The sequence below is a fragment of the Aplysia californica genome, unplaced genomic scaffold (genome assembly GCF_000002075.1).
Source record: "Aplysia californica isolate F4 #8 unplaced genomic scaffold, AplCal3.0 scaffold00316, whole genome shotgun sequence".
NCBI lineage: Eukaryota > Metazoa > Mollusca > Gastropoda > Aplysiida > Aplysiidae > Aplysia > Aplysia californica.
This window is the reverse complement of record NW_004797586.1, coordinates 288,159-302,027: the sequence shown is the minus strand read 5'-3', so window position 1 is coordinate 302,027 and position 13,869 is coordinate 288,159. Positions and strand designations below refer to the sequence as shown.

Here is a 13,869-nt window from a genome sequence, read left to right as displayed (position 1 = left end):
AGGCAATTTGTAATTAACCAGTGTGTCTCTGCTGAAGATCTTTCTATAGATCTTTAGTTACGTATAGTTTTAGTAACAGTTTTGAGGCACGTGTAACTGTAACACAAAAGTCATACAAGAGCCGGCGATTAGAGGTGCTACTTGAGAGTAACATACAAAGAATAGGAGGAGAGATAGAGACAATAGATGTTTGATGTGAAAGAAGGAGCAAATCACACCAGTGCACCCACCAACCACTCACGATCTATATATATATATATAAATATAGGTGTGTGTGTGTGTGTGAATGGGTATGCGGTTTGTGTGCATCGATGTGTGTGTGTGTGAGTGTGCGCTGGTAAATATGTGTGAGAACTACACAGAGAGAGAGAGAGAGAGAGAGAGAGAGAGAGAGAGAGAGAGAGAGAGAGAGAGAGAGAGGGAGAGGGAGAGGGAGAAGGAGAGGGAGGGAGGGAGGGAGGGAGGGGGAAGGGGTGGGGGTGGAATGACCCTTAAGAGATGAAAATGATCTACATTCCAAGAAACAAGGATTTTAAAATTTCAGAATAGATCTACTTTGATTTCCCTGATGGAAAAAAGCAAACACAACAATAATAAAATTCAAAATTTATTTTCAAACTGCAAAACAAAGTAAATGCTAAAACTGGAGATTTCACTTTCTGCCACCATATGTCATTTTTTTTTTTCAAGTAGACGCATACAAATCACACAGAGTACATTCTTCTTCCCATAAGTCACAATATTACGAACAATGTAACATATCATAAATTTTTTTCATTCACCAACACACATTCCAGGTAAGTCATATATATATATAAGTATTTCTTCCAGATTCATTCAGATCACAAAACCACTGACATCAAGCACAACGCATCTTTGTCTCACATCCAATACAAGTATTACAAGATGCATTTTCACAATGTCAAGACTTATTATAACAATATTCTCCCTTCAACCACAAAAGAACATACATTGAGCCCTCCTACAAAATATTTCAACCATAAATGCATTTCCTCTTAATTAAGCAATCAGAAGAGAAAGGCTTACTTTCTTGTGGGAGGAAAACTACAACTAAAACACTGAACTCCTGACATACAGAAACCACACAGTCTGCTGGAAGTGCTTAGACATGCATGCAAACGAGATCCCAAACATCGTGTTATCTTGATTTGATAAAATAACCACTTATTAAAAAAAATAACTGACGTTTTCAAGCAAAGAAAAATGATTGACAACTTTACAATGATTAAAAATAGAAGGGAAGTAATTAATTTAAAGAATATTGATTTGAGCAAATCTCTAGGATTGTGAAGTCACCAGACGGAAGTTAAGAGCACAAGTCTTGCTTGATATGGAGCGACTTTTTTCAAACTGACTTACAGGGCTCTTTGTGAGCGAGTAAATTTGGCAAGTGCACTCTCAATTAGCATGTTACTTGTTACAGTCCACCTTCTCACTTTGAGGTACTTAAATTCTAAAATTTTGGAGGTCAAGCTTTGTTGAAGACACACCCTTGTAGCGTGGCCCTGGGGCACTACTTGTACGGCATAATGAGTTTTCAAACAGGAAATTTCGATACACATGCAAACATGATGCGACAGCAAAACAAAGAATAATTATCAGTAGGAAGAAACTGTATTGTTCTTTGATCAAGACATAGTTAAAATCAGACCTTAGTCTCTATTGCTTGTTTTACTTGTACCCATGAAACTTGACATCAGAATTTAAGAGTTTGACCATTTGCTACTTTGGTGCATATATGTAGGTGGCCTCACAATTAATTCTCAAATTTCAAACAGCATGCTAATGGGAATAATGTCCTATCAAATTCCATGTCATCTCCAAAAGCAACACTTCAGCTCACTATTGCCTGCTTCATCTAAATACTAAATGGAGATTGTCAGAGGTGATTTTTCGGCAATGCTTGATGCATATGCTTATCTTTGCTTATTGTTAAGAATTTAGTGCCAATATAAGAGAAAAGACCGAAACAGCACAGCGAAATACAAAGATACATGAAGTAAATATGTATGGGACATTTTGTGACTTCAAAATCATGTCAAAACTTGCAGAATGTTGAAACAGGCAACAAGACTAATTGTCACCCTGAATTGATAACCAAATTTCCACTCCATGACAGAGCACACAGGAAAAAGTGAAAATAGTATTGCATGTGAGTAGAAACAAATTGGTATAGGAGATAACAACACATCTTGTGCCATTTTTGTACTTATTCTTATCACTGGATCCTAATAATAACACAATTCTAAAGTATAATATCATGATCTCCGACTGCAAACCTGTACGACGAAAAGCAGCTTGAACGTATGCAATGAGTTCACAGGCTGAGCGTAAAATAAAAAAAATAAGCATGATGACAAAACTACATCTAAGTCCAGGGTGTCATTCCAACATAATGGATAATTTTTTTGGTGGCCTACTTTGAACAGAAAGCAAATTTGGAGGCCCTCAAGATCTTATGACCGCATCAAGAGTACTGTACTCAAGTTTGTGGCGCTTCAGATGTGCACCCCTCATTCCAACAGCTTATTTCTTCAACTGAGCAATATAAGTGTATTCATAAAAGGCAAAAGGTGGCACAAGAGTTTTCAAAGCAATAAAAGAATATAAAAGAGTCATCTTCTCGAACAGCATCTGAGGAAACATTTCTGAAATTTTCATACGTTAGTCACTGTGATGTGTCTGAAGCTTTAATTTTAAGCCACTTGAGACATGGCAGAAATGATCAACTTACTCTTTATATTTAAAAAAAATGGAAACTCCAAGAAAGAAAATCAGTCAATTCAAAGGAAACCCCCAAACACAAAGCCAAGCAAACACTACACTAAACAGAATTAAAAGGTAAAAAGTAATACTGCAATCACTGATGGCAGAAATAGTAAAAACAAAACAAGAACCACAGCCTCCACATACTTCCCTACTCAAAACAAAAACAGCATATACATTACATCAGTTAAAGTCAGCCTTTCCTTAAGACTTTGACAAATACAGTATAACATGGATAGGTCGAACACAGAAGACTTGAAATTACACAACTGTCGAACTGTGCCTGCTGTTCAGTTTTTTCTTCTTCTTTATCTTTTTACGATAGCCCTCGAACTATGGATCCCTCAAACTACTGAGGCCAGTTCCGGCAAATTCAAGCTATCCATGTTGTACTGCACTTGGCTGTCATATAAGATTAAAATAAACACAAAATGTCAATGTATTATAAACCTACACAACAACACACACAAAAAAAGTCAAATGATCCACCTAAACTAAGACACAAGTTCAACAAAACCACAATTGTGAGTGTGAGGCGGCTTAAATTATATCGAGAAAAACCAGTATATGAACAAGAGACTACATGATTCAGTGGACCCAGTGCTGTCTCCTGCTTGCACAATACCAAACGCAAGTGCAGATAACAAGTGAATCCTGTACAGTATCTACAACTGGTCTAAAAAAAAAAAAAATTAAATCTTGAATGCACTGAACATCCCAAAGCAAAATTACATCACACAATACTGTCAATTGAATTGTTTAAAAAATTAAAAAGCTATGTCCTGAAACAATGCTAAAGCAATACCAAAAGCACTGGAAAACAAAAGTCACGAAAAGATTTTTTTTCTCTAAATTTAGGATTATAACTGCTAAGAAAAATGAGTAAAAATTATAATATTTACTGTAAATAAGTATGGGCTTAAGCCACAGAAAAATGGGGAAAAAAATAGGAGCAAAGGGAGAGTTATTTAAAAGAGAAATATGTCCTGAGCTTAGGCTGACTGGCCATTGCAGCCAGCAATTAAGACAGACTATTTCAGTGTACGTCACACTTTCACACATTTGTCTTCTACCGTGCGCCCATTGTCTTCTACTTCTACCGAGCGCCCACGACTTAGAAATAAGAAAAGCATTTTTACCTTAGACATGGCTCATTACAATATAATCAACAAAGCAAAAGTTATAGTATAATAAAAACGAGCCACTGCCTCAATACTTTTATCTGTTTTGTCAAAAGAGAAAACAAACATTAACATTGAACAGCTTACCCTTTTCCACTATACTATACGATAACCATTGAGATGAAACTTACGACCAGGATTAACAAATTGCACTAGCCATCTTTCAGTTTTTTAAAAGTTTTAGTAGAGGTTTTACGGTGCTCTCAACTGCATAAAGTCATATGAGCGCCAGAAGATTAGAGGTGTTACAAGAGAGTAACAAACATGAAAAAGAAGAAGGGGAGATAAGGACGATAGATATTTGATAGGAAAGAAGAAGCAAACCACACCAGAGCACCCGCCAACTACCCACTAGCCATCTTTCAATTCCATGATTATTTGAAACAGCCTACAGACTGGAATTTCACTAGTCGGCAAACTTTAAAACAATCTCTGAACAAAGAAAGACGCACAAGACATATACATGTGTAAGACAGTGTCAACTGCGTTTACAAAAATCAAAGTTTTTGGCGGCAACATGACAACAAGTTACATCACAGTTTGGGACATATTTATCCTAAGATAATCAGCACAACGGCACTATTATCCGTAGCACAAGCAGACACACCACAGGCACAGAGACCCAGACACAAGGCACATCTCCAGACTTGATCCCACAAAGCAAACTCCACACATTCAGAAACTATTAAGTGAATCTTGGACACACCTTTCACTCAAAATGAAAAGAAATAGTCCATCAGAACACACCATCCATACCTATAATTTCAGAATACAGGGGGACTCTAGCCTGCCCTGACCTAGCACCATGACACATTAATCCTGCCTACATTCATTCAATGCAAATTTGGGTGATGTTCACTGAATGTGACCAAAAATAACTTTCCAAGCACTGTCAAGTTTTGATTTTCATAATTTTTTCTAAAGTTCTTTTAATAGTACTTTCAAGTGGATAAAGTTACTGGCAACAATATCAGATTATATAAGCAGATAATATAAACTTCTCAATTTATCACAAAAGGTCAATAATAAAACTCAATAATTTCCTTTGCTTCAGTTCAGGGTGATCCTAATCTTTTAGGATGACTATCTAATTTTAACCCTATCCGTACGTCATGTGTTTTACTATCGTATCAATACGATGTGGGGAACTCTGAGCCACCACTTTTCAAAGAGGAAACTTACTCGTTAATCAGATCTGTACGCTTTGCACAGCAGTCTGTCAAAATGATTTTTTGAGAAATACTGAAAGTTTCAAAGAGATCTTCGTACTAGAAGTATTTTAAAATGTGAAGAAAACAACCTGGGGGTACAAAATGACCCCAGGGCGTACGGATAGGGTTAATGGACTACACAAAACAATATATACAGAATTTCACTGTACCTTAAGTCAGAGTCATGAAATACACAACAAGATTCTCACAGCTCATAAATAGTGCTAATTAAATAAACCAACTATACTAACCGTTTCTGAAAAAGTATAAATATAAATTTACGGAAATTGTATCCTCACAGGATAAAAACTGAATGTTTCCAACGAGTCAATATTATGAGTCTTTTTTTCACAAAACTCATTCACTGACAATCAAATTCACTCTCACACTTACATAGACAGACTGGCACCCTCTGAAAGAATCCGTAAAAGATCAACAGACATTCATAGCGAAAGCAAAAGCCAGCTCACTTTGCTTTTGACCTCCAAAAACAAAACAAAAACCATAGCACAATATACCCTCAGACTATGTGGAACTCTCAACAACACTTTAAAAAATGCAATACATGTGCGTCAGCAGATTCCGCTTCATCTTTCACAAGTTTGAACACATAAAACACATATATGGAAATAGACATGAACACAATCAAACTGAATGGAATAATATTACAAATACTCAGCAGCAAACATCACTGACATAACAAGCAACAATCCCAAACACAAACTGCAAAGAAAAAACTCATCAATCATCATCAACTTCTTGTCCAAAATGATAGAACTAAAGACATTTGAGTAAAGAAACTTAAAAAGACAAATTAAGTGGTGCGTTGAGCCCAGAACGGAACATCGAAGGCAACAGTTTCACAACTCAAGGGATCAAAGATAGGTAAAGTACCAATTTTCATCATCAAAGTTTTTTTTATTCATAAAAATTTTGCTATTCATAAAAAAAAAAATTCCAAATGTTTGTAACCTCATAAAAAATTCAGTTCACCACCTATTCTTAATCGTAAGACATGTGCAACATTTAGTATTTAAATACATTGCTCCCATTTTGAAGCATCAAAGTGAGCTATAAAAGCAAAAACTTTTTTTTTGTTTTAGAACAACATTCGAACATTTAGAAAGCTTTTTTTTTCGGGGGAGGGGAGGGAAACACTTCATGAACAAAAAGCGCTAAAAAAAAAAGCACACATTAAACCCTTTCTCATCACGATGAAAATAAAAAGAGTTACCCTATGTTAAAAAAGGCATTCATACATTTCATGCATGTGTTTGTGAGCTTTCAGGATTTGCAATAAGGTCAGTAGTCAACAAGACAACATAGAGCAAGTAGTTGAGGCAGTGTGGACCAAGTCAGTGATAATACTCCCAGCCAGCACTTGAAGTAGGAACAAATAGATTAGAACTAACACGCACAGTGAAGAATGCTAGCACTGCCCTCTGGGATAAAATTCAGGAGCCAGTGGATTCAGCTTGCTGGAAACAATGGTGACCTGAAAGAATACAAAAGACAAATACCATGGCTGAAGAGGACAATGCTTTTTGTTAATCTGAGAAAGAATACTCTCAGCAAACTTTTTATCTTTTCAGTTAAAGAAAGAGTTTTATGATACTTGCAAAATAAATGGGTAATACGTGTTGCAACGCGGTAGAATTGGGCACTCGTCAATTTTTGGGCATATGGAGATATTGGAAATAATCATAAAGCCTGTTCATTTGCCATGCTTTTGATGAAAAAAAATTGCCCATCTATCTTGAATAGAAGCCATTTGGGATTGAAAAAGGTGGGGGTTGCCCGATTTCATAGATAGAATTAGCAACAAAATGGCCACCAAATTTTGGTGACTTCCAAAGCTTGGAAACTGAAAAATTACAATTTTTTCCAGTAATATTCACACAAAATAAACGCGTTTTTAAAAGGACGTAAAAAAACAGAAAAAACCCCCCAACCTGCCTGACTCCCAAGAAAAAGGCCAGTTTCTTTCATTTCATTGTTTTGAGAAGCGCCTGATTTCATCGGATTGCCTCATAAGAATATGAGTGCAAAAGATTAGCGTTGTTACTAGAAAGTAAACAAATAAAAGGAGGAGGAAGGAAAGATCAAGACGATAAATATTTTGGAGGAAAGGAGCAAGCCATACTAGAGCACTGCCAACCACCCACGACAGCAGACTTTTTGTTTTAGTAGAGTTTTACAGCACTTGCAACACAATAAGGCCGTATACGCGCAGAAGATTAGAGGTGTTACAAGAGAGCAACAAACAGAAAAAAGAAAGAGGAGAGATCAGGATGATAGATGTTTGGTAGGAAAGAAGGAGCAAACCACACCAGTGTACCCGTCAACCATCCACCAGCAGACTTTGAAGGTTAAACTGGATACAGCTACATATAAATGTGGTTCCTTGCCCCTGTGCGGTCAAAAGGTTTATATTTCCATAGGCCATACTTTTTAAAAATATGATCACATAGTTATGCCATCTTCCATTTGAAAGAGCTGATATATGACTAAATGCTGTTTTTTCAAATGAAACCAACAATTAAGTTTTGCTATCTGGGCATAGTACATTTTAACTGCTTGCAGTGATAAATATATGTTGAAAGTATCTAAGCTAATAGAAATGAAGTAGTGCAGTAAAACCTTTCGATGGGGTGCTTCAATCACTCACATACAAAGCAGAGACATATACTGATAATGAATACCTCACCTCAGTGGAAGGAGTGGACGATAATGAATGGTCCTGCCATCCATGGGCCATGCCATTTGTTCTCATACCAGCATGGGCAGAGTCAAACGTGATAAAATCATTTTCAACAGGGGAACTAGACAGGATTTCACTAGCAAGCCGTTCCATTTCATAGAGATCCTCGAAACATTCTTCAATCATTTCTTGTTCCTGTAGCTCTTCTTGCACCTGAAGAGATGAAAATAATTAACTTAATTCAAACTGTATCTTTGTTCAAGAAAAGCAAGACAAAAAATATTCTTTGTTGACACAATGGCAGACTGGCAGACAGACAGCAAAGAAAAGAACATCACGTAGGCTTACACAAGGTGAAACGACTATAGAACCACAGTTTAATCAGCAAAGAAGGAAAAAACTTAATCTCAAATACAATTTTGCCTTTCCTGTAGAATGGCAGAGACACTTGTAAGCATCGAGCCTACTTCTGTCCATTGAAATTAAAGGAATCATAAAAAAAGGTTTTAAAATCTCACTTTAAAAGCAAAAAAAACAAACAATAGTTTTTCCTGAAAATAATTCCCTCTTCACTTGCTATAGAAAAAAAGAAACAAAGAATAAATTACCATAGCGAACAACAAACAACAAAACCAAACAATCTGTTAAATTTCAGCTACCTGACGATCAAACTCGTCCATTTCTTCCATCCACATGTACTCAGAAAAGTCGACGTCTTGACTTGGCATATTCACAATATTAGGATCGTCTTCATTTAGTAACGACTGAGGTGTTCTCATATTCATTTTGAAGTCTGCAAAAGAAAAATTGAATGTGAAACTATACAAGAACCTCAAACAATGTGAATAAACCGAAAGTCATACAAGTTCTTGCACAAACAAGCTCAACTTACTGTAGAATTGGGAAATCTGTAAAAATGACTACTGTCAATTCTCTTTTTTACATAAAGTTTACTACAGGGTCCCCACCAAATCCTGGAAATTTTTTCAAGACCCCAATTCGAGGGAAAAATAAGGCGGTTGAGCGTCAATAACGATCCCCCATAAAGCCCACCTATCAATGATAAAAAGTCAAAATGTCTTTAAATGAATGCAAATGTACATTTTGTAGTATAGTCTTCAAACAATAGATGACTACAATACTGGGTGACTGCCAATCCAGCTTCTCCATTTTCCAGGGGCATGTTACATAACCGGAACATTTCTGGGTGGTAACGAAATTGAAAGCAGATCTTGATTCTTCCTGATTGAGCCTCGGTATACACTTTCGCCTGCTGCCATGGCGGTTCAATTGTGTTTCTTCTTCATGATTCATCATCTATACTGTCAAGATAGCTACACTACTAATATCACACAAGCCCTATCTCCCCCCCCCCCCCCCCCCCCCCCCGGACTTTTTATCGCAAAATTCTCGACTTCTTCCCGATTTCAAGAGCTGGAGGGGATCCTGTTACTAGCTCACTCCAGATCAGACATCATTTGCTGGGCAGACATTATTAATTAAAGCTGCACTCAGAAAAGGATTCAGGTTTATTATGTTGCCAAGTTCTGTAATTTGCTCCCTAATGAATTTATTATTACTTTGAGGCTTTCAACAATGGTCGAAACAATGCAGAGTTAAGCAGTAAAACATTGAAATAATGAGCCTTGATTCTCACGTGTGCCAACTCCGCCCCCACCCCCTCCCCTCTTCCTGAAACCACCAAATTTAAAAAAAAGAAGTGAAATAAATACTAAGCCATAGATAGTGTACTATAATTCCAATAAAAATTATGAAATATATGTAAAAAACTAATCAACTGCAACCGATGCAAAGCCAAAATGAATGTAAAATAACAAGAAAAGTGCTGCGCAATACCTGAGCATGAGATGGGAGTGAAAGTAAAATAATATACCATTATCTGCTTTGGTATACCCGCGGGAAAAAACAGTACTGTTTTTTTCCCCAAATGATTGACAATGCAGTTTTATCTCTTTCCCTTTCAGTTTGCTTTTGGCTCAGGAAATTAAGAACAAGTTCTGGGTCCTGTGTTGACAATGTAACTTTAATGCTTGACACTGGTGGTTGCCCTTTGTACTGTAACTGTGTAGCCTAGACCTTACTTATTGAACAGGAGGAATTCCTTCACGAGCGGCCACAATGAAATCTTTATAATAACTAATGACTATCAGAATCTTTTTTAAAACTTTATAATTTTCATCTATCCAACGGGGAGGGTGGGGAAGGGGGGTGTTCAGGGGCCTCGTTTCCCTAGATAAGGGACAGGTTAGGGAGGGTCAGGGTTTTCAGGTTAGGGTTAGAGTGGAATATAATCTAAATTTCATAGTAGTGCTTGGTAGCTTGTTACATAAGTCCTTCCAATTGAGCTGCTACCAGATTTGATCTCAGATGTAACGGTTACACCTTTTCAAATGAAATTTACTACGTTTACAATTTTAAATATGGCAGCGGCTATTCGGACTCTAGTCTGAATAACCTCCCGTGGCTATTTGGACTCAAAACTCCAATGCGCGTGCGCAATCAACGGGTGTACCAGATGTGAAACGGGCAGGCAATTCGACCTCAGCCTTCCTCGGTTTCTACGATCTGGCCAAAATTTTCAACACAAATTAAGAAAAGTATTTAGTGACGTCAAAAGTGAGCAACAGATGCAAAATCGGAAATAGGGCTTAGACCTACTACACAGCAAAGGTGAACAGGGAAATGGCAATCTGAGCTCAAAGCAGTGAAAAAAATTGAAAACCAAAGTGTCAGAACAACAAAGGATTATTATAACTCTATCAATACATAGTCTAAATCCACTTTATATGACGAGAAAGACAAAACCATTGATCAATTGGAAGTCCAGTCAGACATTAAGAAAAGAAAAGTTAAAACCCTTCCAAAGGGAACAAAAGTCAGTCAAAGTTTGTTTTTGAGTCGACTAGTCAGGCGCGATCGGCTTATCACGATACCCACTTTGTGCCCTCAATCTGGCTAGCAAACCGCTCCGACCAGACACAAACCCCCAATAGGCACCCCGAACGACATATGCGCATTGTGCGACTCGAGTCCGAATAGCCACTTCGTTTAATTATATTGTAGGCCTATCAATATCAAAGTTTATTATATATAAGTCAGCATATTTATGGCAAGTCAGGGTATGAATATATACATTTATTGTATAAAAGTATTTTCCATTCCGCCAGCAGGTGAGACCATATATATGGGCCTCAGTGTACTTTCTCTCCCAGCATACTTACGTCACTTTAGTCTTCATTTCAAGCTTCTAAAAAATTTAAATTTCAGAATATGGAAAGAATTAGAGATAGGTTTCACTATTCTTTCTGAGATTTGGCCAAGCCAGAGACTTGATTTGGAGTGGTGGAGACCTACAGCATACACTCAACCACTCTTTTCCAACTGCCCGAGTCCTGAACAGTGTTGGGTTTGTGTTTAGTGTTTGTAACAAGTGGATAACTTGAGAACGACAGATGTATGCCATTGGCCGATATTCATAGTAACACTAACACCCATCTTGTTTGACGTCATTGAGGGATTCCCACTTTGTTGTCGTTCACGGTGGCATCACGACCGCAAAGCACTATTGCAGTATTGGCTGAACCGAGGCTCAGACCTGGACTTTCTGCTTTAGAAGCGCACTAACCACTCCGCCACCACGCCACTGTAGTGTCTGTAGGCTACAGGTTCAAAAAATGGCCACCTCTATTCTCACCCCGGGTGAGAATAGTGCAGGCGAGTCTTTTGGCTATTCTCACCCGGTGCGCGTTCACCGTTATAGCCTAGATCTAGGCCAACCAATTTTGCGTTCACCCCGAACCACAGAATTCTACACTGTGATAACAGAAAAATTGTAGAATTCTATGCCGTGAACAAACGTTTCATTACTACTGTTAGCCTACTAAAAGCGCACAATTTTGTCTGTGGGCAGTGGAGAGAGAGAGAGAGAGAGAGAGAGAGAGAGAGAGAGAGAGAGAGAGAGAAAGAGAGAGAGAGGAGTAGAATCTAGCGCGAGAACTTCCGGGCAAAACAAAATGGCGACCCGCGTAGTTTGGCTCGATTCGAAAAGTTAAATAGCCGTAGCATCTTTGTAGACGATTAAATTAATTTACTTTTGTGTTTTAACATAATTTTTAAACTTTGTTTTGGTCAATTTGATCGTCCACACCGATAGACAGTATTCAGAAAGAGATAGAGAGAGAGAAGAGGGGACGAGTAGATCTTGCGAGAACTTCTGGGCAAAACAAAATGGCGACCCGCGTAGTTCGGCTCGATTCGAAAAGTTAAATAGCCGTAGCATCTTTGTAGACGATTAAATTAATTTACTTTTGTGTTTTAACATAATTTTTAAACTTTGTTTTGGTCAATTTGATCGTCCACACCGATAGACAGTATTCAGAAAGAGATAGAGAGAGAGAAGAGGGGACGAGTAGATCTTGCGAGAACTTCTGGGCAAAACAAAATGGCGACCCGCGTAGTTCGGCTCGATTCGAAAAGTTAAATAGCCGTAGCATCTTTGTAGACGATTAAATTAATTTACTTTTGTGTTTTAACATAATTTTTAAACTTTGTTTTGGTCAATTTGATCGTCCACACCGATAGACAGTATTCAGAAAGAGATAGAGAGAGAGAAGAGGGGACGAGTAGATCTTGCGAGAACTTCTGGGCAAAACAAAATGGCGACCCCCCGTAGTTCGGCTCAATTCGAAAAGTGAAATAGCCATAGCATCTTTGTAGTCGATAAAATTAGCTTACTTTTGTGCTATAATGTAATCTTTTCTTTGCCTTTATCCATTTGATCATCCACATCGATAGAAAGTATTCCGAAATTAGGAGAAACAGGTCTTGTGTCACACCGGGTGAGAATAGCCTACGGTGGCAAGTCTCACCCGGGGTGAGAGGTCGATCATATTTCTATTCTCACCATAGCCACTTCCTAAAAAAATACTGCAATTATTATAGAGTGCTTTGCGGTCGTGTTGCTTCCGTGAACGACATCACAGTGGGAACCCTTCAATGACGTCAAACAAGACAGCTTTTACTATAAATTTCGGCCAGTGGCGTACATCTGGCGTTCTCAAGTTATCCGCATGTGTGTTTGTATGTGAGTCGGTCTGTTTCTGTGTGTGTGTGTGTGTGTGTGTGTGTGCAAGTGGTGACTGATAGCAGACTGTCTCCCCAGGTCTCGTATCTCCACAAGCTCTGATCAACTGAAAGTCAAATGACGACAGTTCTTTGTTCCTTTAATTTGAATTCTCGGTAGATTATGACCGTAATAGCGCTAATAAAACACATAACAGTCTAGATATCTAGATCTAGACTACATTCTTGATCTAGAAACGAGAGTACAACAACAGACACAATACAAAAGTAAGCGACCCTGCTGGCTCTGGTGAGACGAGGACTTTCGTCTGGTCCTTGGTACATGGAATGACTGACAATTATCTCCCTAAAACGATTAACAACTGACAGTCCAAGCATTTAACAAAACAAAAATATCCCAATAAATAATATCAACCACCAGACGGTAATATAAAACAACTTACAAATCTCGTAAGCTGAAAGCTGCAAACCAAAACAATGGCCGAATCAAGGTTTATTTTGGTAAATGGTAAACAACCGAATTACACTACTCCGAAATAAAACCGAAGTAGAAAAAAGTTCTACAAAGGTTGTCTGATGTTTTAAAAGTTATGTAATAAAACAATTAAGTCGCAGACTATTTTAAAAATATACATTGTGGCAATAGATTTCAAGGATCTTTTTTACGATTTGAACATAACATAGTTTTATGCATACGTGTGGAAGTGGTGCATGAATACAAACTCCGGCACAAAGGTCTCGGAACTAGGCTAGGCTATCCCAGGCCACGGTTTGTTTGATGACACCTGTGCTGATACTTATATGGGTCATAGAGGGGTCATATAAGGATATAAGGCAAGCTAAGGTTGACCTTGACTTCTAGATAATCGTAGAGCAATCAAAATAA

The 13,869-nt window shown here is 37.8% G+C and overlaps 1 protein-coding gene across 1 annotated transcript; it reads right to left on the bottom strand.

Annotated features, from left to right (window-relative positions):
* Window positions 1-6,100: 6,100 nt before the first annotated feature.
* Window positions 6,101-13,491, bottom strand: LOC101860827 (polyadenylate-binding protein-interacting protein 2). Its single transcript, XM_005102187.3, has 4 exons — window positions 13,427-13,491; window positions 8,540-8,673; window positions 7,887-8,093; window positions 6,101-6,674 (listed from the first exon to the last, which is right to left on the bottom strand). Exons 2-4 carry the CDS (start codon window positions 8,663-8,665, stop codon window positions 6,609-6,611), a joined length of 399 nt encoding a protein of 132 aa, XP_005102244.1. The 5' UTR covers window positions 8,666-8,673; window positions 13,427-13,491; the 3' UTR covers window positions 6,101-6,608.
* Window positions 13,492-13,869: the final 378 nt, after the last annotated feature.

Bases quoted from the DNA above. Each gene is read 5' to 3' on its own strand.
- LOC101860827 (XM_005102187.3), bottom strand. From the start codon at position 8,665: ATGAATATGAGAACACCTCAGTCGTTACTAAATGAAGACGATCCTAAT. The intron at 8,094-8,539 runs GTAGCTGAAATT...TCATCTCTTCAG, and splicing joins TGGACGAGTTTGATCGTCAG to GTGCAAGAAGAGCTACAGGA. The intron at 6,675-7,886 runs GTGAGGTATTCA...GTATTCTTTCAG, and splicing joins CGTCCACTCCTTCCACTGAG to GTCACCATTGTTTCCAGCAA.